At 45.1% G+C, this 23,650-nt stretch overlaps 1 protein-coding gene across 7 annotated transcripts in view; it reads left to right on the top strand.

The window, feature by feature from the left end:
- Nucleotides 1-23,650, top strand: part of LOC147122003 (protein odr-4 homolog) — a 440,279-nt gene that overhangs the window by 85,898 nt on the left and 330,731 nt on the right. For 5 of the 7 annotated variants that reach the window (XM_085982624.1, XM_085982626.1, XM_085982621.1 and 2 more), the window contains 6 exons: nucleotides 1,835-1,969; nucleotides 4,093-4,188; nucleotides 4,490-4,528; nucleotides 5,336-5,464; nucleotides 13,923-14,004; nucleotides 22,445-22,630. In XM_085982624.1, the coding sequence (XP_085838750.1) occupies nucleotides 1,835-1,969; nucleotides 4,093-4,188; nucleotides 4,490-4,528; nucleotides 5,336-5,464; nucleotides 13,923-14,004; nucleotides 22,445-22,630 (667 nt within the window). The remainder of the gene's footprint in view (nucleotides 1-1,834; nucleotides 1,970-4,092; nucleotides 4,189-4,489; nucleotides 4,529-5,335; nucleotides 5,465-13,922; nucleotides 14,005-22,444; nucleotides 22,631-23,650) is intronic. The other 2 variants (XM_085982628.1, XM_085982625.1) reach the window with 2 other exon arrangements.

The raw sequence follows: 23,650 nt of genomic DNA, 5'->3' as shown, positions 1-23,650 counted from the left end.
CATTTGTCAACCAAGCAGTCACTGCACTTCAAAATGTATTTGGTTGTGAAGCTTTGAGATGCTCTGAAGATGTGATAAGGAATTATATAAATGCAAATTAATTCCTTTGTTTTTTTTTCTGGGTTGTGATTCCGTCAGGCTAAAATAATTTCAGAGAGCAGCAGGCTGATGTGAACACTACTTGGTATAGGAGTCTAGTTTGTTACAGAGCGTGTTGTAACACAGTTGGGGTTTGGGGAGGGGTTGAGGTAGGGGGAGAGGGGAAGGGTGGACCCAGGGCTAGTGGACTCGTACTCTGAATGGTGTGGTTTGGTCTGGCCCACTTTCATGCTCTCGTGTAGAGCCAATGAGTGCATCTCTGAAAGAACATTACAACAGTAGGCCAGTATCTCAACTAACAGGACAGGACCAGAAGTTGGCCGCTCTGCCAGAACAGAATACTGATGCCCATTCGTGCAGGAGTCACAGAGCGACGTTGGGCAGGAATGTTTGGAATGTGCTATTGCTGCTGCTTTCTTTTCTGAGATATCTGAGTGATGCATGCCCATTATACAGGGTAATCACAAGCACAATGTTCCACTGTAGTGGATATCAAAAATGCTTTAAAGGAAAGTTGTCCCTCTTTCCTTTCCCAACTTTTTGGGGCTATTCCAGCAACCCAATCTGTGTGTAGAGGATACCTCTATCCATTGAATGGAGAAGAATGAAAAAGGTAGGTAATCCATTTTACTCCATGGGCCCCGAGTTTCCTTGGACTTTCTGCCGCCGTGTTGCTGTAAGTGCAGCACTGTTTACACGTGTAAACAGGGTTTCCGCCACATTTCTGACAAAGTTAAGGTGCCGCAGCAGCAGAAAATTCGAGGGAATCCAGGGCCATCGTGACACATGGTGAAAACAAGTCTTTGAGAGGAAAGTAACAAATTATATTTCACATGCACTTAACAGTTTTATGATGCGCTTGTTGGTATTCAGCTCTATTTCAGTTGAACTGTTAGAAGCTGCAATTTGTAATCTCACTAATTCTTATCTTTTCCAGCTGCTTCTTTCACAATAAAGGTCAAATGATAAATCGAAATTAGGATCTTTAATGCCAGCTTGGCTCAGTTCCGGCGCTTTTGCCTCTGAGTCAGAAGGTTGTAGGTTTAAGTACAACTCCCGGATTTCAGTACTGAGGGAGCACTACATTGTTGGAGTTGTGCTGTCTTTCAGATGAGAGGTTAAACCAAGGCTCTGTCTGCCTGTTCATATGGATGGGACCGATTCTGTGGCACTGTTTGAAAAAGAGCAGTGAGTTTTTCCAATGTCTTGGCCACTGTTCCTCCCTCAGGTTAACACCACTAAAAACGCAAATTAACCAGTCATTCATCTCATTTGCTGTTTGTGGGACCTTGCTGTGTGCAAAATGTTTGTTGTGTTTGCCTACAAAACAACAAGTGACTGCTCATCAAAAGTAATGAATTGGCTGTGAGTTGCCTTTGGAATGTCCTGAGCATGTGAAAGATGCTGTGTAAATGACAGTTCTTTTTTTCTTTAAAGACCTTAAAATACATTTGTAAGACAGTTGCAGGGCATAAACTGTTTTTTGAGATAATACAAGCCAGAAAACAACCAGCGGTAAATGTCTCACAATAGAGCAATAACTGATGGATGCACAGAAACTGATTTTAAATATTTTGCTTTAAAACTTTGACCTTGGAGTATTAAATAGAAATGTACAAGGACTATTTGGACATTTTTAACAGCAGATATAATACTACTTATGCCAAATATTCATATAATTCCTGTCAGAAAATATAGTATTTGCTAATGAATCCTAATTTCCTGTATTTTCAAGACTCCTATTAAATTGCTAGAATGTAAATCCAGCAGCCTGACATCTACCTGGCAACTCGTGGAAGCCACCATCAACGTGGATATTCATATCCCTATACCAGCATCTGCGGAAAATCAGTTTGACAAGGGTTCATTGGTATGAGTTACTTATCTTGTTTTAAATTACTTTTCATTTTTGCACTGAATAGGGTCAATCAGTTAAAAATGATTCTGTTATATTGGATTCCCCCACTGTTCCTGAAGTTTGTGTTGAGCTTGGTTGGACAGTGTAAGAAGCAAAAAGTGGATAAGTTGTGGTGAAGGGTGAGAGATACATGGATGTTTGCCAAAGCAATCACCTAATCTCCATTTAATATTGTCACTATAAAGGAGGCAGTGAATACAATATATTATATTGATGGAGGTACTCATAAATTACTTTATGACCGAGAAAATGTATTTGGAGAAGTAGTGAATAATGCAGGCCCATTGCACATGCTGAAGTTAGAGGTGAAAGAACAGCTGGTGCTTGGGTAATGGAAGAGTGAACAAGAATGTTGTGGAGACAGCAGTGCCTCTGGACAGGAAAGAGGGAAGCAGCAGATACATGAGGAAGAGCGAATGCAGTCAAAAATGCAGAAATTATTTTGGTGTGAGATGAAAATGCTGAAGCGGTTAGTCTCCCAGGACAGTCTTGTTTGAATCTTGGGCAGAGGATAGAGATGAACAATGAGCTTGGGGGAAGGGAGAAGAACATCTTCAGAAGAACAGTGATCATCTTGGAGATGATTCTTTCTTATTGGACAAGAGAGAAGTAGGAAAAGGAGTCCAACAGTTGCTGTTTCGCCTCGACTAAATATCGCTCTTTGGGCTGAACTGTGGCATGAACCTTGTTGGTGGGTATGACTGAAGTCAGTGTTTTGATGGATAGGCAGCCAGAAGAGGTGGGTGGTTGAATGTGACTTAGTCTGAGATAGGATGGAGTAGTCTAGTTCGACTTGGTGTAGGTGAGGATGAGAGGGCCAGCTAGAAGTCGAGTCTAGAGGTGACAACGGTGTGCATGAGGGTTTCCGCAGTGGTAAGGGTCAAATCGAAGTAGACGTTCAGAGGGAGATAGATTGGAGAGAATTGGTGCTGAGTAATCAAATGGTCAATTGGTGAAAAATTCAGGAAGCCAGAAGAAGGTTTCCAAAAATGCAAGAAGGCCTCCTGCCAAAGAAGAAGATGAAGATGGTGGAAAAAGATCTCAACATTGTATTTGTTTTACATTCAAAGAAGTTTTACGTTCATTGAGGCAAGGTAAAGGGGGATGATTGTGATTGCTAAGAGTCAGAAAGGGGAAGATTGAAGGGTGCGGTGAAAGCTTGACAAACAGGAATCGGAAAGGAATGTGATTGACATGGAGATGAGAAGTAAAAACCTTGATATGACACACCAGTCAATTTTTTCTTGCTCTTTGGACTTTTGTGGCAAATTGAACTGAAGTCTTATGATCAGAGCATACCCTTTATACAAGTAAACAGAAATGCTTATGTGATTAACCTGCTGACATCACAACATCAGTGACATCAAAATGTCCTGGACATTTAGCAAACTTCCTTTCTGAAATGGTGATGACTTGCCAATCTCCTAAGATTTGTGGGGCAAGATCTCTAATCAAAGAAAGAACATTCAAAGAAAGAACTAGCAAAGTTGATAACCTTTATTTACTTATTTTATCAGATGTTTCTGTTCCTTATTTTGTATTTTCATTGCTATAATCTTTTTTACTTTCATTGATATCTCAGTTTTTGTGTTTAATTTATCTTTTGTTTCCTGTAATACTGATCAAAAAAAAGTTCAGACACTTTTACAGAAATTAATTCATTTTAAATGATTTTGTTGAAAATTCAAAACTGAATTACAGCAACTGTCTGAAGTATGAATTGATAATACAGTTACTTACTGTTGTTATTCTATGTTCTGCCACTGACCCACCTTCTGGCAGATATCCAGTACAGCAGCCACATAATGTAAGTGCAGTGATGTAGGTCTCTGAACTCCATACCAGTGGAATTTTGACTCCCCAAAATTTCATTTCATAGTTAGTATATTCCTTATAATACAGTATTCTTGAAATTATGGTTTCTTTCAAATGTAGCTCAGTCATGTTATGTTATGATAACACTTTGGGGGAAAATAGTTAAGGAGAGAATAAGCTATGTAGTTATCTTTGCTGTTTGTGTAATTTTTATTTTGTATTTTCTGTTCTCTTTCCTTCCACCATTCCCCCTCCCCCAGAAAGGTCTGAATTCCTGGGCAAAACAAATACTGCAGAGCAGTTACCTGATAAATGGACACTTTAAAGAACCAGATAGCGTAATAGGTGAAGGATCGGTAAGGAAGCTTAATCATGATCTTGGATTTGTTCTTTTTTAAAAGAGTATTTAATGTAGAAATATCTGTCTAACTGATTTATAATACCAGAGTTTCTGACCAAAACATTCCTTTTCCATTTATAACTTATACCACTCCTAAAGTCATCAGAGTACTTCATTTATTTTAAAGGAAGTAAACATTATTCTTCATGAAATATTTACTGTGACCCGATATATTAGAGTGCATCATCCATTATTTACTGTTCGTTAACCTTTAAATCTATACTGAATCTTTTTTGTTCTTTTTATTGCTTCCACAGAAGAAAACATCAGTGGAAGTCCAGCTCCTGTCTGCTCCTGTTAGTTCTCTCACTACTAATTTTTAAAAGTTTAATTATTTTTTCCATATGACTAGTTATAAATATTTATTAAATGTGGTTGTTTTCTTTGTTAATTATATTGAAAATTTTAATATGTTGTGGATTTAGTTTTATTTCTTATTATTTTTCAATGTATTTTTTACCATACAATTCACAGAGTCTGTGCTAAGTAAATAGAGTTTTTATTAATCCTTGTATATACACACACTAGTAGGGTATGATATAAAATGAAAATAATCTATTTGCGCTATGCACACTCCGCCCAGTCATACTGGGCAGAGTAGAGGAAGGTAAGTGCAAAACAACTTTTGTGGGACAGGGAGGAGCATGGAATGCGACCCTGGGCTCTCTGCCTCCCACACTGTTAGTTCGTCCCCTTCCCTGCCTGACGGCCAGGCCGACCTCCTGTCTGCCCAATATTGCGTCAGCCTGGAGGCAGCGAGCTAAAGGGTGGCATGGTAATGAGGCCCAGCCCGCAAAATGGAATGGGCCTCCAGCCAACAGGAACGAGCGGCCGGCCTGCAAGATCCAACTGACTGCCCGTCCAAGAGTTATAACCACCCTATTGTCCTTCTTCAGAACGTTTTGATGACCAATACTGTCTAAAATGTTAACCTGTCTCTTTTTTTCTACAGGTGCTGACTGACCCAGCTGTGTGTTTCTAGCATGTTCAGTTCTTGTTTTAAAAATAATAAGTTTTGATGTAGTCTACTGTATATAGTAATACATTACAAGTGACTTATAAATGAATGTTTTTTTTAATTCATAAAATCTTTTTGTTTTAAGGTTCATACCTCTGCGAATGAGACTGACGCTTTAATAGAAGGCTGCGGCAGCTCTGTTACTGTGAGGGGTACCATACGCTGCAGAGCTTATCTCCATGGCAGTAAAACAAAAGTAAAAGATGCCATACAGGTACGGTATCTTTAGGCAAGATGATTTGTGTTCTTAGAAAGGAGTTTTTCATCCTCAACTAAAACATTCTTAACAATGTAAAATATAAATGCAGGCAAGGTCTTCTGTGCTTTTAAATTTGTTGCTTGATGTAACATAATTTTACAATTGCAGAGAATGACCTGGATTTGAGTTATAGAAGAATGCAGTTTACACAGATTAATTTTATAACCAGTATAGGCATTCTGTAAATGGCGATGCACAAAAGGTTTACATTGGGCATATTCAAAGAACATTTATAGTGATATTTTGAGGTTGAAATTTTTCCGATATTTCTTTTATTATATTACATGCTCCATGGGTATACCAACAGGAAAATAAAAGTGATTTGTGTGCCATTAAGAGTCTTCCTTTACTTTTGTATTGTCCTGTTCATTTGTCAACTTTCTTTGGTGTAAGGTGCAAGTGTCAGGTTGTGAACTTGTTGCCATATGAGAGAAGTAGAAGTAGCCAAAAACAAAGAAACTGCATTAATCTTATTTTGTTTCTGTTTCTTCTAATTTTGGTGAAGCCCTTTTTTGCCTGAGGCTTGCTTTCTGTCTTCAAATTCTGAGCTGCAGAAACATCTTCCTTTCTACCCATACTTCAGAATAACACTATAGCCTCTTGGTAAATTACAATTTTATGGTTTGTGAAAATTAAATAATTGCAGTTTACAGCATAGAAAGAGACAAAGCTGAGGAGAACGCCACATTAGGTACATCACAGACTTTTTTGTAACATACATCTACATTGACATGTTGCCTCAACCTGATGTGCTTAACCAGGAGCAAATTGTAAGAGCTATTGCATCCAATCTTCCTATGTAATAATAACAACTTGTATTTATATAGTGCCTTTAACGTCCCAAGGCACTTCACAGGAACGTTATAAAACAAATTTTGACACCGAGCCACATAACGAGATATCAGAGCAAGTGACCAAAAGAGGTAGGTTTTAAGGAGCGTCTTAAAGGAGGAAAGAGAGGCGGAGAGGTTTAGGGATGGAATTCTAGAGCTTTAGGGCTTTGGCAGCTGAAGGCACGGCCACCAATGGTGGAGCAATTAAAATCGGGGATGCTCACAAAGCGAGAATTAGAGGAGCGCCGATATCTCGGAGGGTTGTGGGGCTGGAGGAGATTACAGAGATAGGGAGGGGTGAGGCCATGGAGGGATTTGAAAACAAGGATAAGAGTTTTGAAATTGAGGCGTTGCTTAACTGGGAGCCAATGTAGGTCTGCGAGCACAGCGGTGATGGGTGAACAGGATTTGGTGCATGTTAGGACACAGGCAGCAAAGTTTTGGATGATCTCAAGTTTACAGAGGGTAAAATGTGTGAGGCCAGCCAGGAGTGCAATGGAATAGTCAAGTCTAGTGGTAACAAAGGCCTGGATGAGGGTTTCAGCAGCAGATGAGCTACGGCAGGGGTGGAGTCGAGCGATATGGGTTTTTTGAGAATTCAAAACTAAAAAAGGTGTCAATTGTAAAACTTTGGGGGCCAACTTGAGCACTGGTGATATCCTAATTTTCAGAGGTTTGGTGGTCACAGAGATTGTCACTAATGGGATCACGGATCAGAAGAGGTCCTCTCTCCCTCCCAAATGTTCAGACTGATACTTTTCCTCAGATGTTCACAAGCCCTTCCATAAAATCCATAGATTCATGTTAGAAACATGGGCCTAGAAATTGAGTTTGGGGCGGCCAGCTCGCTCGCGCCCAGAAATTACCGCTGCGCGCGGTGCCACTTGCGCCCGCCAGAAATTCAGTTTCAGCGCCCCAAGTCGAAGCCGGCCGCAAATCAAGGGTTTCGGCGCCCCCGCTTGGGGCGCTGAAACTGAATATCGGCGCGCTAAGTGCCGCAGCGCCACCCGCTGCGGAGCGGCAGGCTGCGGTACTACAGGCCTTCCTCCCTCTCTTAAGGGGGAGGTGCCTGCAACAGCGAGATCGCCGCTTGCTAGTGCCGGCAAATGAGCCCGGCACCACGGAGAAGTGCCGGGCTCCCGGAAAACAGCCGGCAATGCCGCGGGGGGGGGGGGGGGGTGGGTGTGGAGGAGGCCGGGGAAGGAGGTGCGGGCAGTGTGGTAAACCACTGTTATAGTTATCACTGTATATTGTTCTCACTGTTCTCACTGTCACATCACTACACGAGGTCGCCTCTTGTCGCACTGTTATACCTGGGCTGACCACCTCCGACTCCGCCCATTACCTGCCCAGGTATAAAGGTAGCTGACTGGCTAGTATTCCTCCCTGTTGGATCGGATCACCCACGAGGGTGGGCTCTGTTATTTAGCCAATAAAAACCTTCAGTTACGTTCTTAACTCGTCGCCTTTTATTGGACTAATTGATAGGCATATCAATTTTATTGGCTAAATTTTAAAGATGTCTGATAATGAACAGCAACAGCAAGGAGCTCACCCAGCAGCACAGCAACAGCAGCCTCCAGACAACGGGCCACACCAGCCGGCTTGGCTGCAAGCCTTGAAACCACCATACCTGGATCTAAACCCACAGGCACCAAACGCAGCCCTCAACTTCAAACACTGGCTGGACTGCTTCGAATCCTACCTGGAAGAATCCGGCGCCCCGCAGAGATCCAAACTAAGACTTCTGAACGCCCAAGCGAGCCCGAGAGTATACGCACTCATACAGGACACGACTACGTACGAGGCCGCTATCAACCTACTGAAACAGCAGTACCGCAGCCCGGTAAATTACATGTACACCAGGCACCTCCTAAGATCCCGCCCGCAACAGCCAGGAGAGTCTGTAGCTGAATTTTTACGGGCGCTAAGAGCACTCGGCAGGAACTGTGACTTTAAAGCGGTGACGGCTGTTGAAAATACGGAAGATAATATCCGCGATGCCTTTGTGAAAGGCCTACGGTCCGACTACTCACGGCAAAGACTGCTTGAAGCTAAAGACCTCGACCTGGACAAAGCTGAAGCCCTCGCTCTCTCCCTGGAGGTGGCCCATCAGGACCAGGAGGCGTTTTCCAGGTACTGCTCGCGACCCTGGGACTCGGGCCCGACCCCTACCGCAATACCCTTCGCAGCGCCGCCCCCGGGACCTACCTCAGCGTCGGCGTCCCGGACCCGACCGGGCCCGCCACCCCCGGTACCGGCTCCGACATCGGGCACCCGCGATCGGGCCGCCGGCTGCTTCTTTTGCGGCCAGGAGAAGCACCCGAGGTCGCGCTGCCCAGCCAGGAACTCTACCTGCACAACCTGCAGGAAGAAAGGCCACTTCTCTAAGGCCTGCAGGAGCGGATCTTCAGAGGCCAGCAGTGCCTCATGCGAACTGTGGGGGCGGCCATCTTCTTTCACGGCAACTGAGGCCAGTATCCCCACACGTGAGTCATGGGGGCGGCCATCTTTGATCAAGGCAACCGACCCCAATAGTGCCTCATGTGAGTTATGGGGGCAGCCATCTTCTCCGCCATTTTGTCCTACCTCGTGGGAGACGCCATTTTACACACCACGCCCGACTGCCACCGGGCCCCCGGACCCGACGACCGCCTCGCCCGCAGACGACAACGACTCGCTTACCTACACGCTAGCCTCCGTCACTCTGGATCAAGCCCGCCCACACCACCTGTCCAAGTCGATGATGGACATCAAAGTAAACGGCCACGCCACGACCTGCCTGTTCGACAGCGGAAGCACGGAGAGCTTCATCCACCCAGACACGGTGAGCCACTACTCCCTCCCTGTCCTGCCAACGCGCAACCGAATCTCGATGGCATCGAGGTCCCACGCCACGGACATTAGCGGCTACTGTGCTGTGACCTTGTCGGTTAAGGGTACAGAGTATAAAAACTTTAAACTCCTCGTCCTCCCCCAGCTCTGCGCTGCCGTCCTACTAGGGCTGGACTTCCAATCCCACCTCCAAAGTGTAACCCTAGCATACGGTGGACCCCTCCCCCCACTCACAGTCGACAACCAGCGAAGGTTAAACCGCCCACCGCGTAACACCTGCAGCCTATCCACCCTCAAGGTGCCGCCACCTTCCCTGTTCGCTAACCTCACCCCCGACTGCAAACCCGTCGCTACCAAGAGCAGGCGGTACAGCGCTGGGGACAGAGCTTTCATTAGCTCTGAGGTGCAGCGTCTCCTGAAGGAGGGCATCATCGAGGGGAGCAACAGCCCCTGGCGTGCCCAGGTCGTGGTCGTTAAGACCGGCGATAAAAATCGCCTGGTCATCGACTACAGCCAGACCATAAACAGATACACCCAGCTGGACGCATACCCCCTTCCCCGCATATCTGACATGGTCAATCAGATTGCACAATACCGCGTATTCTCGACCATCGACCTTAAGTCGGCCTACCACCAACTCCCTATCCACCCCGAGGACCGCCAGTACACCGCCTTCGAGGCGAATGGGCGCCTATACCACTTCCTTAGGGTCCCCTTCGGTGTCACCAACGGGGTCTCGGTCTTCCAAAGGGAGATGGACCGGATGGTTGACCAGAACGGACTGCAGGCCACATTCCCCTACCTAGATAACGTCACCATCTGCGGCCGCGACCGGCAGGACCACGACGTGAATCTGGAGAAATTCCTCCGTACGGCCCAACGGCTGAACCTCACCTACAATAAGGAGAAATGCGTGTTTAACACAGCGCGCCTTGCCATCCTTGGCTGTGTAGTAGAGAACGGAGTCATCGGCCCCGACCCCGAAAGAATGCGCCCCCTCATGGAGCTACCCCTCCCCCACTGTCCAAAAGCACTTAGGAGAACCCTGGGGCTTTTCGCCTACTATGCCCAATGGGTACCCAATTATGCGGACAAAGCCAGACCCCTCCTGAAAACCACATCCTTCCCCCTCACGGAAGAGGCGTGCGCGGCCTTCTCCCTCATTAAGGGAGACATAGCCAAGGCCACAATGCACGCAGTGGATGAGTCAATCCCCTTCCAAGTGGAGAGCGATGCATCCGACTTCGCCCTAGCCGCTACCCTTAACCAGGAGGGTAGGCCGGTAGCCTTCTTCTCAAGGACCCTACAGGGCCCCGAGACCCGACACTCGTCGGTCGAGAAGGAAGCCCAGGCAATTGTGGAGGCAGTACGGCGCTGGAGGCACTACTTGGCAGGCAAACGATTTACCCTCCTCACCGACCAACGCTCGGTTGCCTTCATGTTTAATAACAAGCTGAGGGGCAAGATCAAGAACGACAAAATCTTGAGGTGGAGAATCGAGCTTTCCACCTATGATTATGAGATCTTGTACCGGCCCGGTAAACTGAACGACCCCCCTGATGCTCTTTCACGCATTACATGCGCCAGCGCGCAAAGTGATAGACTTCAGACCCTCCACAATGACCTCTGCCACCCCGGAGTCACCAGACTCTACCATTTCATTAAGGCCCGCAACCTGCCATACTCCATCGAGGAGGTCAGGACCATGACCAGGAACTGCCAGATCTGTGCTGAGTGCAAACCGCACTTCTATAAGCCGGACAGAGCAAGCCTGATCAAGGCCACCCGCCCCTTCGAGCGTCTGAGCATCGACTTCAAGGGGCCCCTACCGTCATCCGACCGTAATGTGTACTTCCTCAACATCGTTGATGAGTACTCCCGTTTCCCCTTTGCCTTCCCCTGCCCAGACATGACCAGTAACACGGTCATTAAATGCCTGAACAAACTCTTCGCCTTGTTCGGGTTCCCGAACTATATACATAGTGACCGGGGCGCCTCCTTCATGAGCGAGGAACTCCGTCAGTTCCTATTGGAGAGGGGTATTGCAGCAAGCAGGACCACCAGCTACAACCCCCGAGGGAACGGCCAGGTGGAAAGAGAGAACGCGACGGTATGGAAGGCCACCCTCTTAGCCTTAAAGTCTAAGGGCCTCCCAACCTCCCGCTGGCAAGAGGTCCTCCCGATTGCGCTGCACTCCATCCGGTCACTACTTTGCACTGCCATTAACACCACCCCCCATGCCCGAATGTTTGTCTTCCCCAGGAAGTCGACTACGGGAACCACCCTACCAACCTGGCTGACCTCTCCGGGACCCGTCTTGCTGCGAAAGCACGTGAGGGCCCATAAAACGGACCCCCTGGTCGAGAAGGTGAACCTCCTGCACGCCAACCCCCAGTACGCCTATGTGGCTTACCCAGACGGACGGGAGGACACTGTCTCCTTACGAGACCTCGCACCCTCACCCCCCCCTCCCAACCCCCCGAGTCCAGCCGAGGTAGACGGCATGCCGGAACCCCACGAGCCTTTGCCGACTACGCAGACACCAGCTTTAACACCGGATAATGTAACACCGCCGCTGCGACGATCGGAGAGGCTAACGAAGCCTCCGGACAGACTGACATACCAGAGCTGGTAATACACTTCACCCCGCCGGACTCTAATCTAAACAAGGGGTGAATGTGGTAAACCACTGTTATAGTTATCACTGTATATTGTTCTCACTGTTCTCACTGTCACATCACTACACGAGGTCGCCTCTTGTCGCACTGTTATACCTGGGCTGACCACCTCCGACTCCGCCCATTACCTGCCCAGGTATAAAGGTAGCTGACTGGCTAGTATTCCTCCCTGTTGGATCGGATCACCCACGAGGGTGGGCTCTGTTATTTAGCCAATAAAAACCTTCAGTTACGTTCTTAACTCGTCGCCTTTTATTGGACTAATTGATAGGCATATCAGGCAGGCGGCCACCGAAAAAGCGGCCGGCCGCACCTCCGCCTTAACTCGCCCCACTACCGCATCAGTTCGGCCCCGTTTTCTGGCCGCTGTTTGCGGCCGCCGCGGAAGAGGCGGCTGCAACTCAATATGGCGGTCGGGCCGGTAGCGGGGCACTGCGCACACCGATGACGTCATCGGTGGCGGCGCAGCGCTACTGGCTAACGCCGCCATTACCGCAGCGCTGAATATCGGGGAAAGCTCAGCAAGTGGCGCAAAAGCCCTCTTTGGGCGAAAACTGGGCGCAAAGCCTACTGAATTTCTAGCCCATACTTCCTTAACCATAATAAGATGACCAGTGGGATGACACACCAGCTTCCTCATCAGTAGGTATGCATATACTTTTCAAGTAAGACCTATAGGGCTGAGATACATCCCTTGAAGAATCCTTTTCAGGAGAGGAATAAATTAAATTAAAGGGCGTTGAACCCGGCAGAAGTAGAAAATACTGGATCAGATCCTGGGTAGATTTAGCATCCTAAAAATCTCAGATAAGAAGCCTGCACCTAATCCTCAACAGGGCTTCAGGTGTCAACCATTTCTATGGGCAAAATCCAACACATGGTTGTCTACCATCAATAAGTAATCTCCTGCCTATCGGAAAACATGAATTGTATCGAGCATAAGTTTACATTAATGTTTTACAAAGCACTCTATTGAATCTATAGTTTCATCCCAGATGTGGACTTGGATAGCTGCATAAGTGCACTTTCTAGCGGTCTGGAATAAAGAACCTTATGCCTGCAAACTGGACGGTATCAGGTTTTGCCTTCATAAGAGAAGCCTGAATTGCCACATACGAGGTGTACTAGGAAGCTTTTGCCCACCAACAAATAGGATTGCTCTGTATCTTAGTGCAAGAACCCCACACACAAATGCAAGAGACTTACAGATAAATGCTCCAAATAGTTTGCCTGAACATCTAGCGGCCTCACCTTATTGAATGGGGATCGAGGTCTCGCATAATACTGCCTACATGAAAGTTCTGGCTTAAAATATCAGAAGTGCTACTAACATTCAAAACTTCTTGTCCAGCTTGCCCTTTGATAGTTAAAAAAAACAATCATGGGCAAATGCCGACCAACTGTGAAAAGAGATTTTGGTCTGACTACCTTTAACAATACATTGTTGAAGTCACAGTGCTGTTCTTTTGTCAAACTGAGTTAAGCACAGTGAGTAAATAGGACTATTTAATCACATTACAGTACTTGATAAACAAGCACAAATACTAAAAATTGTAAGCATTTTAAGGCATAATTCAACATCATTAATAGACTACATTTCTTCCCTTGCCAAAATGTCGAGACTAAATGATTGATGAGCTCCGCTCATAATGTTATCCTCTGGTCATCAGTCACCAAGCTATTCTCAGTTAAGTTACCATAAACAAAGCTTACATTCATGCTTAATTGTAAAATAATTTTCAACAGACTTATTTCAACTGCAATACCTGCTATATATGTTTTACATGGCTTCATTTTTCTAAAGATACTTCCAATTAACTTTATGTAATTTTGTCCCCAGTCCTTAAGAACTGATGACTTCAGAAAAAGTGGACTGAGATAAAGGTTGTATTGTGGTATGATGCTTGCCATTTGATCAGATTGCAATATTTTTGTTTTTAAGCACAGAATAACAGATGAACTTTATTAACTATTTTATTACTTTGTTGAAAAATAGAGTGCTGTGTATTTCCTATAATGCCATTTAAAATGTAATAGCTAATCAAAACAAACTCATTTTTTTTGCAGGCACTAAAAAGAGATGTGCTGAACACTGTGTTTATCCGCTGTGAAATGGTATTTGAGGATCAAATTCTGAACAAAAATGTTGGTAAGTAACTGATAGCCCATTGTTTTCTCCCTATCTTCTTTAGTGTAGTAATGTCTGTAGTAGATTTGCACCATTTTTTTATATGTTGCGTGACCAGAGTAATATTCAGGAATATTAGTGGTGTTTTGACATCTGTGATGAATAGTTGAGATTTTACTAATGCATTATATCTGCTTAACAATAATGGCCCAGAAATTTGGGTCGGAGGCTTCCCGTGGGTGCAAGCCCCCGACCTGCACTTACCTAGCGCGCCGGCCGTTGAGCTGTGGGCCCGCGTGGGATTCTGATCCTGAGCCTGCTCCAACTGCCGGTGCGCAGTGTTTGCGTATCCCAGGGGCGCAGTTAGTTCGATGCGTCCCCTGGAATCACGTGGGTCATGGAGAGCCAATGGTAGCAGGGAATGCCCATTCATAAAATTGACAGGAAGAGCTGTCAAAACCATAAATACTATAAGCCCCAAAACATCACTAAAACTTCAAATAAAATTTTTAAAAAACATCACATTTTAAAAATAACTATAAATTATATAAAATAACTACTTTAAAGAATAATTTAAATTTTTGAAAAAATTAATTACATTTTCTAACGGGGCTAAAAATAAACTTACCTTTCTTTAAAGTATTTAAAAATAATAAACCTGTGGAAAAAATGTTTTAATTTTAATTAATTCACCACTTACCTCGTTAAAAGCAGGCCTTGCGCCTGCTGTTTACATGTGTAACTCTTGGACACTTACCCTCCCGGAAAAACCTGGAAAAAATCTGTAAGTTCAATGCGCACGCGCTGCCTCTCCGGCACACGCGTTCCACCTCTGAACCCCTTCTTTCAAGGGAATGGAAGTTCCGGTTTGCCGCACATGCGGAGTGCATGCACGAAACCGGCACTTTCGTTGGGCCTACGCGTGAGTACTTAGCGCGTACTCACGCGTGGGGACCCGAATTTCTGGGCCAATGTCATACAGTGGGATATCAGGAACTCCTCATGGGCAGCATAATTAGCAGCACAACACACCCCATTTTATGATGAGTTATGCTGCTCTTGATTTCCTAGTGTTTGCTGCCCTCCTAGTGCGGACTCAAATTTATACTTCTCAGTTGTTTAATGATTAACTGGCTGCCACCCCTCTGGTGGATCGTGCAGATAAGATCTCTCTTCAGTCACGTTGCCTGCAAGGTAACACGCTTAACAGATGGGAGATTGGGACTGAGCCAACCCTCGGTGGTAGGCCCTGTAACCTGATACCTGAGCCAAGCAGCTCTGCAATATTCCAGGGCACTGTTGATAATTGATCAGCCACCCTGACTCATTAATGAGCCTTGGAGCATAAATCTGACACTTGGGGGTGGCATCCTTTGCATTCAGCTCCAGATAACCCTGCAAGCCAATGCCCCAACAGCTAGGATAGAAGCTTACCAGTGCTGTGTGGTGAATTGTGCCATTCCAGCTGATTAAGCTCCAGCAATACTACTGTGCACAGTTGGGAATCCTTAAGCCTTGGCTGTTACCAAGTTGCTCCTATGCTCGCTAAATTCAGGTAAGTCTGGTGTATCCTTATGGGAGAGATTGATCTATTTCAGGCAAACAAGAACTCTACCTGTATGAATTTCTCAGCCGGTTGGTTTGGAACTCTCATATATAGTGATAGGTCTATGCACGTGTCAGGCACTTGGCTAAGCAGAAAAAAATGAATATTGTAACTCAGAAGGTGTGTGGTTATACTAGGACTGGGAAGACAGACCATCTGATGGTAGTAATGAAAAGTTAATGAATTTCAATTACAGGGATCTAGATAATTTACATAGGGTGAACCATATAAGGTATATACAGATTTTTTTTTGAAATATGTTTATGCATTGCAAGAAATATTAGAAATAAAATCCTATATTTACAGACATATGTTTCCATAGAAATTTAGATGTAATTGGTATCTCTGAAATCTGGTTGGATAATAGTGATGGATCAGAAGTGCAATTCAAAGGTTATGTAAGGATAGGTTGGGTCACAAAGGAGGATGTATGGCTTTATTTGTAAAAGAGGAGATTCTATAATTGAGAGGGAGAATATTAGTTATCAAGAGGGAGTTGAAGTGGTTTTGGAACAGCTAGAGCATGAGGGTGGTTCAAGGTTGATCTGCCATTGCCATCCTTTCCCCTTTCTCCTTCAATCTCCTCTCTTCCACTGTTTAAGTTACCGTCTCTAATAGTGGGTGCATTTTACCCCAAATGACAAGTTCAAGCTGTAAGTTTAAAGTTACCCATGGTTAAAGTTACCTGTGGTGAACCCATGGCCCATCCACTGACCCTGCTTGTTCCTTGTTTTCACTGAGCCCTGGAAATCTGCTCAAATTTGGCTTCCCAACTCCTGGGCATTAGGACGATGCTGCTCCACTCGACTACTGTGACTCTGATGTGTTATTCAGTTGCTTCAAGTTTTACGATAACTGTCTAGCCTACAGCCCATCCTGCTGCTATTACCTGCTCAGATTCTGACTATTTGAAAAAAATCTGTATATCTGACTGTCCTTCAGTGCACTACTGGTTTTCAGCTTTAATTTGCTGCTATATGGGTCCTGGTCAGAAATTCACTTCTCTTGGGCCAAAGTCCATTTCTCCACTACTTCTAGATATTATAGAAACCTCCAACTTCGCTGCCATTTTCTACGGAGTCTGTATTCTCTGCTGGGTCGTCTCAATTCAATTATCTTGTCTGCTATTGCGTCCTCGGTTTTCTGCTCCTCTGACGGGAATTTTTCACTCTACGTTGAGCTCGCTCTGATCTGTTTCTGCTAGTTCATGCTCCAGATTCTGCTCCACTGCTGCCAAATGACCTTTGCTCTACCACTTTCAGCCTGCTTCCCACTGTCGCTGACTCCATTTCATCTCTCCGCTGCTATACTGGATCCGTTGGTGTGTACTACTAATCATCGAGGCCACTACTCAACTCTACTGGATCAACCTCTGCTGTCCCACGACCGATTCTCCACACCTCCTTGGCTCTTCATTTTCCATGGGTATACCTCTAGCAAAGCGTCCTTCGATACTCTACCCTTCAAATAGCTCCTGGACTCACTCGCCCTCCACACTTGCCTCCGAACCTGGACAATAGTTTGTTGATACCTATATCAATTTCACCCCACCACGGGACCTCTGACTTTAACTTTGGACTGCTTCCTATTGTCTCCTCTCTATTCTCCATTTACTACAGCACATCTCCATCCTAATCTTTGTCATGCTTATATAACCTGAGCTTCCCCATGTCCATTTGCCTGTGCATTTTGGCTGCTGCTCCAACCCGAGCCCATCACTTCTATCTTTTTCTTCTTTTCTCTTTACGCCTCAGGCCCTCTCTCCTGTTGTAATGCCTCCTTTCATTTCTCCCCTCTCGGATTCTTTGCCCTCCCCACAAATTCCTAAACCAACCTTTCACTACTCCTCGACCTTCCACCTCTCCAAATCGCTCTCCTCCTTTACGACCTTCCTTAAAATCGACCTCTTTGACCTAGTGTTTGGTCACCCCAAATAATATCACTTTCAGTGACTCAGTTTCCATTTTTTCTTCACGCCTCAGAACTACCGTGGAGCATTGTTTTTCACATTAAGGCATTATATAAATGCAGGTTGTTGTATAAAAGATTCAATTGTCAAGAAAATACAGAAAATTTAAAAGTAGTTGAGGATAACTAAAACCAATATTAGGAATTATAAAATGTCACGAGAGACCCAATTTTATAAATGTGCTACAGCACTGAAGGAAGGGGTAATAGCTTTATCCTCTAGCCACACACATTGGGAAATCACAGGTGTGTTGACCACGATTTTCCAACCTTGAATTTTAATGAAGGGAAAGTGTGAGCTGTGCACCCATGCTTTCCCAGTATGTGCTGCCAACGAGCAAGGCTCCCCACCAAAGTACACATTTCTAAGTTTGACCTTTAGAAAAAAGGACACTCCGCAATTGCAGTAGAGATGGCGAGGCTTTTTTTAGCTATGTTAGTAGTCAGTGAATAATAATCGACCACATTGGTCATTTGGAGGATTTTTCAAGATAAGTTATCTATGAGGATACAGACATGGTTGATGAGCTAAATCATTATGTTGCATTATTTTTCACTACTGAAGATAGTGCCACGGACTCAGTTTTACAGGATAAATGTGTAGAAAAAATTCTTCATTAGAAGTAGCCACAGAAATGGTTTTAAGATTAAGGTGCTTAAAATTTATCGTGATACAGGACCCAATTTAATTTACCCCAGAGTGTACAGGGAAATGGGCGAGGTCATATGTGCAATACCTCGTTGTGGGTTTCCCACAGATTGGAGAGTGGCTTATTTGGCCCTATTGTTTAAGTGGCGATAAATCGAACCATGGAAATACGCCCTTTGAGTTTGACTTTTGTGCCGGAGAAGCTGTTGAACAGCATTATATATAATCATTTTTAATAATTAGGGTTATTTGGAGAAACAGATATTTAGTTGGGGATATGATTGAAGATTTTAAAATGATGAGGGGTTTGATAGGTTAATAAAAGATACCCAACATAGCTTTAGGAAACCGAGGTCCTACTTCATTAGCTTGATTGTGTTCTTTGAAGAAGTGACTCGAATTATGGATGAAGATAGTCTGGTTGGTGTTCCACACCTTAACTTCCAAAAAGCATTTAATAAGATGTTGCATAGTTGGCTATTAGAACAAATGGCGTCTCATGGGATTATTGGGCAGTTATTATATTGTATAGGTAGCTGATTGAAATCATGCAAGCTGAGGGTTGTTATTAATGGGAGTGGATCTGATTGGGGCACAGTTGCGAGTAGAGCAGGACTTTGATTTGGGACCTTTGCTGTTCATCATTTTCATTAATGATCCAGAGGAGGGCCAAATGGAACCATTCATAAATTCACGGATGATACAAAAATGTTCCAGGCCAATTTAGTTAAGTTAGGTGAGTGGGCCTTTGTGTGCCATTTAATGTGGACAAATACACTTTCGTGGACTTGGTGTTGGGAAACTCCAGGCATATCTTTACTCTGCCAGGGTATCTGTTAAAGGGAACTGATCAAGAAAGAAACCTGAGGTTAGTAGTTGTTCACTTGTTAAAGATGCCCAAGCAGTGCGAAGTGGCAATAGGGAAAGCAAATAAGATTTTAGTTTATATTACTAAAACCATTGAGTACAAAATGAAGAGCACTATACTTGGCCTATATAAGACTCTGATACAGCCACACTTGAAGTATGTGTCCAGTTTTGGTTCCTGCATTTGATGAAGGATACTGAGACTCTGAAGAAGGTGCAGAGGAGGGCAACTAGAATGGCCCCACATTTTGGAGCTTTTTAGTACGAGGATAAAATCCAAGAAATAGGATTATTTACTTTGGATTGAAAACATGGATTTAAGGGGTTACAACACTGGGGAAACTCCCTTCCACTTCTACAAAAAGTGCCATGTTTTTTACCTCCATCAGCGAGGGAAGACGGGGCCTTGGTTTAACGTCTCATCCGAAAGAAGGAATCTCCGAAAGTGCAGCACTCCCTCAGTATAGCACTGGAGTGTCAGTCTGGATTATGTGCTGAAGTCTCTAGAGTGGAATTTGAACCCGTGACCTTCTGACTCAGAGCCAAGAGATCTACCACTGAGCCACAGCTGACAGCTTTTAGTTTTCTTTTGGTTCCTCATATTCTGTTTCCTTCTCACACTCTTTATCTCCCACTCTTCTTCACCTTCTTGCATTTAGGTCTCATCTTCTGGATATGTTTATCCATTTTCTCTCTCTGCTACATTTATACAGTGTATCGCTCTCACTGTCCCTGGGTATGTGCTCCTCTGCACTCTCGGTTTTTGTCTTGTTGCTTCTGCTGTTTCTCAATCCTGCAGACTCACTCAGTCTTTCTCCTGCAGACCCCCCCCACCCTACCCCCCCCACCCTCATTCCCCACCCCACCCACCCCCCACCCCTACATGCATGGACGCAACTGCTGCCAAGGAATTGGAAGCTGCATAGAAGTGCTTTGCGCATGCGTGCTTCCGGCTCGTTACGGGAGCGGGCTTATTCAAAAAAATGTAAATGCCGGGGAGGGAGTGAGTTCTGGGGAAAACTGCCAGGGAGGGAGTGGGTTCTGGGGAAAACTGCCAGGAAGGAAGCGGGTTCTGGGGAAAACTGCCAGGAAGGGAGCGGGCTCTGGGGAAAACTGCCGGGGAGGGAGCGGGCTCTGGGGAAAACTGCCAGGGAGGGAGCGGGTTCTGGGGAAAACTGCCGGGGAGGGAGCGGGCTCTGGGGAAAACTGCCGGGGAGGGAGCGGGCTCTGGGGAAAACTGCCGGGGAGGGAGCGGGCTCTGGGGAAAACTGCCAGGAAGGGAGCGGGCTCTGGGGAAAACTGCCAGGGAGGGAGCGGACTCTGGGGAAAAATGCCGGGGAGGGAGCGGGCTCTGGGGAAAACTGCCAGGGAGGGAGCGGGCTCTGGGGAAAAATGCCAGGGAGGGAGCGGGCTCTGGGGAAAACTGCCAGGGAGGGAGCGGGCTCTGGGGAAAACTGCCAGGGAGGGAGCGGGCTCTGGGGAAAACTGCCGGGGAGGGAGCGGGCTCTGGGGAAAAATGCCAGGAAGGAAGCAGGCATGCATATACTGCCTTTCTCAAGTAAATGCTACATGATCTCTGTTGCATGGATTAATTGGCCTGATGAGTTTTTTAAACTGTGAAGAATTATTGGAACGTGAATAAACTATTTCCTCTGCTTGGGCAGTCATTCAAAATTGTCACTAAGAGAGTGAGGAGAATTTTCTTCTAACAGAGAGTTGTTGGGGCATGGAATGGTTTGCTGCAGGGAGTGGATGGGTCATTATTTAAGGGAAAAATTAATAAATGTTTGTAGCAGAGGATGGTTCAGTGCTTTGGGGAGAGAGTAGGATTCATTTTGGATTGCTCTAGCAAAGAGCTGGCACAGACACAATGAGCCAAATGGCCTCCTTGTTTGTTGTATAGTTCTGTGGCCCCATCCCGTTAAATTTCACTTACATACTATTTTCCACTCCCACTACTAGTGTGCTGCCTACATCGACCTAATCTGCATCTGAAGTTACATTAATGAGCTGACCTTGGAAACTGAGTGCAAACAACACACTTCTACCTAAGTGTTTCTAAAGTTTGATAGCCATTTGGGCCTAAACTATGCCAATAGCAGAAAATCTAGGCCATTGTGTCATGCATGCACACGCTTAAACACTTGGACACGTGAGTTCCGTCTCTCCTTGCATTTGCACTCTTGTTCACTTTTGCCCAGAGTTCATGCTCATTCCTTTGCACTTGTTCTTGCACATGCATTTTTCTGTACTCCCTATGCTGTCTGCTGCATGGAGTTGATCTCTTCTTGCATTTGTATGTACACACTTGCACCCTTTTGCACTCACATGTGCTGTCTGTCTCCTGTGCATGCTGGTTCCCTTTCTTTTTCACTCATCTATATATATAAATAAAAGGATCCGTCTGTCTGTATGTCTGTCTGTCCGCTATACATGCAAAAGTTATAGAGCGTACCTACACATATGTTATATCAAAAGAAAGCTTATGATTAGGGGAGTCTCATAGGCGTATTTACTTTTTGGTCAGACAAAAATTGTTCGGACAGTATGCAAAAAACGTTCAAAAATCCACTCATTAGCGGTTGACCAATCCTACCGCTCATTAGCGTTGAGTGACGTGATGGTTGACCAATCCTACAGTTCAGTGACCTGATGGTTGACCAATCGGTGCGTCACGGGGAGCATTTCATTCCGTGTGTGGGCGGGACCTAATCCTGCAGCCTCCCGAAACGTAGCCGCCATTTTTTTCACTGCTTTTACTCAACAGCGAGTGGGGCAGCTGCGGCGGCCCGCCGGAGCGGGAGGTGAGTTGGGGTCACTCAGGCCGGGCCGGGCCTCACAACCGCTCGGCCCGAGACACAGAGCAGGGGAGCGGCAGCGGCCGGCCGTCAACTGCGCGGCCCTGTAAACTGCCGTTTTACAAAAAAACCTTGGCAACGCCGGGCCCCCCCAGCTAGTACAGTATATAGCACTCGTGCCTTTGTGCTCTTTGTATGCTGCTTGCTGCATGGGCTTGCTTTCTAGTCTATGCTCAATCTCTGAGCATGTGCTCTCTTGTATCTCTGAACTCCTGTGCAAAATCAATCAGTTTGTCTGTCTGTCTCTCTCTGTCTGTCTGTCTCTCTCCAAACCCCCACCACCCCCCCACCTCACTCCCTATGTATCTATATCTCTTTGTCGTTGAACTGTTATAGTGTAATTTGAAACAGAGAAATTCAAATGCAAAGTTAGCTATTGCTTGTTGAACTGGTGTTGTTGCAGCACCCATTAGATTATGTACTTTGCTTCATTAGTCTTAAGTATTGTCTGTGGTAAAAATATAACACAATTGTCTCATTTAAACATTAATTCCATGTCCTGTTCTTCACTAGGTGGTGATTCTGCAAGCCACAAAGCTCCACATAGGGTGTTTGCCTCAATCTTGCCTTCCAGTGTTGCTCTCTGTGATTACGGGTTTTCAGATGAGGGAAGTAAGGACCTGGAAGAGCGTTATAAGGAGCTGTTGGATTATGACCTACACCCAGCACAGTTGGATAGGACAGAGGAAATCTTGTTGGGTGAGTCATTTATCTTTCTTTACCATGCAAATATATTGTGGACTGTATTCCTTTAAAATGTAGATATATTGTGGACTATGGTTATAACAACCCGCAATTACATTGTTGCATGTATCATATTAAAAAGATCTGTTAAGGTCCTGAAATAAAACTCCACTCAAGCATATGGTTTGAGCGAGTTGAATGGCTTAATTGATAATAGTGATGCCTTTCTTATTATAGCATTTGATTGAGCAGTAGGAAATTAAGTAATCGTTAAGAAGTTTGCAGAGGTAGTTACAGGGGTCACAGTCTCAGAATAAGGGGTCGGCCATTTAGGGCTGAGATGAGGAGAAATTTCTTCACTCGGAGGGTGGTGAATCTTTGGAATTCTCTACCCCAGAGGGCTGTGGAGGCTCAGTCATTGACTATATTCAAGACAGAGATTGATAGATTTTTGGATATTAAGGGAATCAAGGGATATGGGGATAATGCAGGAAAGTGGAGTTGAGGTGGAAGATCAGCCATGATCTTTTTGAATGATGGAGCAGGCTCGAAGGGTCAAATGGCCTACTCCTGCTCCTAATTCTTATGTTCTTATATTACTTATTATAAAACTTGATTGTGGATAATCTGTGCAGATAGGACAGATAGACTTATCAGTTTACATTAATTTGGCTTTCCATAGGTGACTTGGGAGATTCTTATGGGAGCACTGCAACTTTATTTTTTCACGTCAGCATCCAGTGTTAGTGATTTTAAAATGCTGTTACAGATGTCTTATCCTTAGGCAATTTGTCCAGATTAGCATGGGTAAGGTAAGAAATGCAGCCAAGAAAATTTGAGGTGATTTTCTGAGAAGAATGGCAGTGCATTGCTATAGTGATGGTAGTCATGTTCAAACATACATCAAAACTGCAATAACATATTAACAGGCATTGAGCACATCTGTTGCACCCCAAGTGGTCCACTGGTTCCCAATAGTGTGTTATTCGAGAACCATATCCAGTTATTGGGTGTGAGATAATGGGAGGGTACAGC

This window comes from Somniosus microcephalus, chromosome 3 (genome assembly GCF_052327205.1).
Source record: "Somniosus microcephalus isolate GS21.2 chromosome 3, FLI_Smic_1.0, whole genome shotgun sequence".
Lineage (NCBI taxonomy): Eukaryota > Metazoa > Chordata > Chondrichthyes > Squaliformes > Somniosidae > Somniosus > Somniosus microcephalus.
This window is presented reverse-complemented; position numbering and strand designations above follow the sequence as displayed.